We start from the raw sequence: 4,647 nt of genomic DNA on the forward strand, positions 1-4,647 counted from the left end.
GTCCCTCCCCCTACCCCTTTCCCACCTCTAGTGGTCTCAGTTCTGTTCCCTCCTTTTCAAAGTTCAATGAATTATTGTGTCTGTCTTTTTTTATTTGTTTATTTTTTTAGCTCCACCTTATGAATGAGGACATGTGGTATTTCTCTTTCTGAGAGTTGTTTTTGTTTTGTTTTTTTTTTTTTAAAGCAAAATTATAATTTGAAATGCTTTTTAAACTTTACAGAACATTATACATCCATGGGCATACCAAGTTGGATTTCACAGTCTGGCATACTGCAATTGAAAAAGCAGCAGGTACAGATGGTAACGCATTACAAGATCAGCAGCTCAGCAAAAATGACGTTCCCATTATCGTGAACAGCTGTATAGCATTTGTTACACAGTATGGTAAGTATCACAGAGGTTTTATTTCAACCCCTAGAACTCATTGTATCATTCTTACATTTTTTAAGGGGTGCCTCGATTGGACTGAATTAAAGCCCTTTGCATTTGTGAGTGCATCAGTGAAAAATAAAAATGTAGTCATTGTTCAGCCAAATGCCATTCTCTCTCCCACTAAAACTCACTTAAACTATATCAGATACTTTTACCATTTTTTTCCTCCTTTACCTGCATAAAAATGTTAAATAATATACTGAAAGAATCCTATAATACATATATTAAAAATAGTAGATTAAATTCTGTATTTTTCAGAGGTTACAAGACTAGTATAAAGCCTAGAGTAATGTAGCATGCCTAAACATGTTCTTAGAAGTGGTGAACTGTGGAACAATATATAAAAGAATTTGCTTTCTTTTGGCATGCATACAAAGTGTGTGTGTATTTATTTCATTCAGTGTGCTGCCAGTCAAATATTTATATTATGCATAGTTATAAATGGTTTTGGCTTGTTTGCAATACATATTTTTATGAATAATTTGCAAATAAAAAACAACTTGATCTATACCTATACGGTCCAGTTTCATTTAAATTCTGTATGCTATAGTAATATTTTAGACATGCCTGAAAAGTAATGGTTATTCCTCATATTTATCTTCAAATTATTATGAATCCTTCAAATTCCTTCTTAGGTACTCATATCCTTCACACTCTAAAGGATACAAATTTCTTAACTATATTTTTAATTTAAAAATCTTTTCCACCCTTTAGTCTTTACATAAATGTGATTTATTTAGATTACAAATGTAGAAAAGAGTAAAATGATTTATTTGATATATAGGAGATATACTAATTTTTTTTGTTCTGCTAATATTAGAGGTGCCTTTGGGTGTTTTTAATTTGAAAAGATTGTGTAATCGGTGAGAGGGCTGCAGGAAAACTTTGTGTTACTAGTTTATCATTTACTTATTGAGTATCTGTTGTATGTCAGCTACTGGTCTTAATATTAGAAACAGTAGTGGAATAAAAAATTAAAGATAAAGTCATGGATCATATATTCTCATAGGGGAAACTGACAATACACAGATCTGTAACAAAATGTCAGAAATATAAATATTATGAAGAAAATAATTTTTAAAAATTAAATTTATAATATGTGTATTGTAATCTCTTTTCTTCTAGGGAGAGAGCCATTTTAAGTATCTTATTTATTTCATATGTAATCCAAGTGCAATTATTATTAATGTTCAGATCCATTGTTTGTATTATATGTCTACCGAAAATATGTATGGAATTACATACGTGGACATTACTACAGGAAGTTTCTCCCTATGATAGTATGTTTATATTTTTCTTATCAGCCATAATCCTCTGTTTATTTGAAAATGGGGGAAGGAGAAGGTTATCATCTTCATTTTTTGCAGTCATTTAGTATTAGTGTGCTTGCATTCCGTAGGTATAAGTGAATTGCACATATTATGTTTTAGCAAGAGCATAACCTCATTGAGAATTTTCACATATTATTAGTTTCATAATGACATAGGGTCTTTCTTAAGCAGACAAATGATTAAAATAACTTGACTAGCTCCAGTGTAGCCAATTTAATGTTTCTCTAGGGAAATCAGAAGTTTCCTTGTGGTGTTTATTTGAATTTAAAATCATTAAGCATTAGATTATTTTCAAGTAAACATTATACATTATAAGTACTTTGTAACTCCAGCACAAGGTGAATTATCTTGCATATTAAAGCTAATAAAAGATTTTTTTTAAAGGAACAGAACATGGGGAAAACCTCAAAGTTACTAGCATATGTAGAAGGAAAGATTTGATATGAACTTAGAAAATGCCAAGTGATTTATTATAGGGTGCAGGTGGCTGGCTCAGAGCCTTTACAGTTGCAATTATTTTGAACTTCTTCGTCTGTGGGTTAAAATCTAAAAGCTGATTTTGTGTGCACATCATGTCAAGGTTTGACTTTGAATGAAGTCAGAGTATAATTTTTAGTGTTTTAATCTTTTAAAATAAATTGCAGTAGTTAGTTCTTGGGGGGAATTATTTTAATTTATGTAAACAAAGTTATTTTCAATTTTCTATTATGTTAGCTAAACTTGAGTACCAGTTATAAATTCACTCAGCTAAGAACGTAATATCTCAGACACAATTGTTCTTTGTATTATTCTTGCATTAAGTAGTCATTTGTTGAAAACCTGTTGACTTCTTGAGGCACTGTGTAGCTGCTAGATAAATGCAGAGAATAAGACATAATCCTTGCCTTCTAGGAGTTTATAGATTTATGGATCAGAGACAAACAAGTGAGCAGTTATATCTATGTGTACAAAATTCTGTGGTAGAGAGGTTCAGGGGTTGCTACAGTATGTGTCCATGGTATAGGGGTGAAGAGGATGGGTGGTAATGGAGGTCTTCATGGGTGAAGCATGGTACCTACCATGAGACTTAAGAGAAAATAGGAGCTAGTTATGAGAAGAGGTTAGGGGTTTAAGGAGGAGAAAACAGCGTGTGCAAGGTGTGAGGTCACAAGAGTACATTGTTCAGGGAACTTTTTGTGGTTAAATGTGACCAGAGTTTAGCGTGAAAATGAGGACTGGCTATGAGAGGCAGGAGGTTAGACCAGTTCATGTAGGGTTTTTTTTATTGCAATAAAATCCACAAACTTTGCCCTATACGCAATGGGAGGGCAATATCCAGATTTTTAAGCGTATTGGTAGCACCAATAGAAATGTATTTTCGATCACACTGTTGTCATTGGGACAGACTGGAGGGCTGCAGAAGAACAGGGCAGGAGTTGTGAGAACATAGTGAGGAACTGAGTGCAAAGATAATAGCATATGGAATGGAAGGAAGGGGACAGTTTTCAGAGTGTGATCATAATGAAGAATCTATGTGACACAGTATTTTTTTTTTGTTTGTTTTAATGTGGTGAGTGAGAAAGAAAGGGTCTGCTTGTAAGGGGCTGGAGGAGGCAATGCCATGTATTGAGATAGAAGAACAAGATAAAGAACAGGTTGGGGTTGGAAGATGAGGTAGGGGATGGGGCAGGAGAATTAATTCTTTCAGGTTATTTTAGTTTTCCCATAAGTATATATATGATGTGTGTGTTGCACGCGTATATATTGGTATATGTATGTATGTACGCGTGTATGTACGAAATCTTAGAAATTAATACCTGGGTGAAAACATCTATGTGGCAGTTGAAGTGATGAATTGGATGGTTCATCCAGAGAATTTGGGGGTGGGTGGTTGGGAAGGAGGGGAGAATTGAGGATGGATTCCTAGAATCACTAACTACTAGGAGAATAGATAGAAGACTGGGAGAGCAATCACAGAAAGGGGGGGGGGAGATACAAGGTCATGATTTCATAAAAGCCATGAGAGTAAAAGCATGTAAACAGGGATTCATTTGGAGCCTCAAACACTGCAAGGAATTCTCAAATAAAAACTGAAAAGCATCTGGACAGAAGAACATCACGGTTATTCTTGATGAAGGTGATCCCAACAGATGGAGACAGAAAAGCAAATTGTGTAATTAAAGGATTAACAGGCATGTGAGACTGTAGAAAGAATAAATATAGGAAACTCCACTTGGTTTTGAAAGGGAGGGGGGCAAGAAACCTGGGAGGGAGCAAGGGAGGATTTTTGTGTTTGTCATTGTCACCATCATCATCTTCATCTTCGTTGCTCCTCTTCCTTCTACTAACCACTGCTACACCTCTTATTTTATATGGGGCACTGGATGAATCAGCAACTTTGAAAAAGAGGTGACTCAATTCTTCCTTAGGAAGAAGGCGAAGGCAGGAGTAGACAGAAATTAATATGCAGACATCGGGAAGGAGGTTGAGGAGAACTATACCAGAGAGCCTAACTTTTGTCAGTGGAAAATGGAGGCAAGTTTGTATGCTGATAGACTAAGTGAAGATAGGGCATTTAAAATAAAAGAACATTTGAAAAAGATGCTGGAGAAGGGGCTGATCAGGAGCTTGCTAAAAGCCTAGAATGGAATAGTTTGTTCATCAGGTTTACATTTCAAGTACTAAAATTAGGGGTAAGAAGCCCGCCCTCCACTCCCAAGGCATGTTTATATCAACTTTTGCATAATGATTTCTTCATCTTATTAATCATCCCAGCACCAAAATTTGTTCTGTTTCTAAGATATCAAAGTGAGTTTTGAATTTAGACTTTTTCATATAACATTTTTTTTTTTATACAAAGGTTTAGGATGCAAATATATCTATCAAAAGAATGGTGATCCTT

General features: G+C 34.7%; 1 protein-coding gene across 1 annotated transcript in view; it reads left to right on the forward strand.

The window, feature by feature from the left end:
- ARAP2 (ArfGAP with RhoGAP domain, ankyrin repeat and PH domain 2) overlaps positions 1-4,647 on the forward strand; it is a 118,277-nt gene that overhangs the window by 112,668 nt on the left and 962 nt on the right. The window contains exon 17 of the mRNA XM_008581435.1: positions 224-387. Coding sequence (XP_008579657.1) covers positions 224-387 — 164 coding nt within the window. The remainder of the gene's footprint in view (positions 1-223; positions 388-4,647) is intronic.

This window comes from Galeopterus variegatus, unplaced genomic scaffold (assembly GCF_000696425.1).
Source record: "Galeopterus variegatus unplaced genomic scaffold, G_variegatus-3.0.2 Scaffold2356, whole genome shotgun sequence".
NCBI lineage: Eukaryota > Metazoa > Chordata > Mammalia > Dermoptera > Cynocephalidae > Galeopterus > Galeopterus variegatus.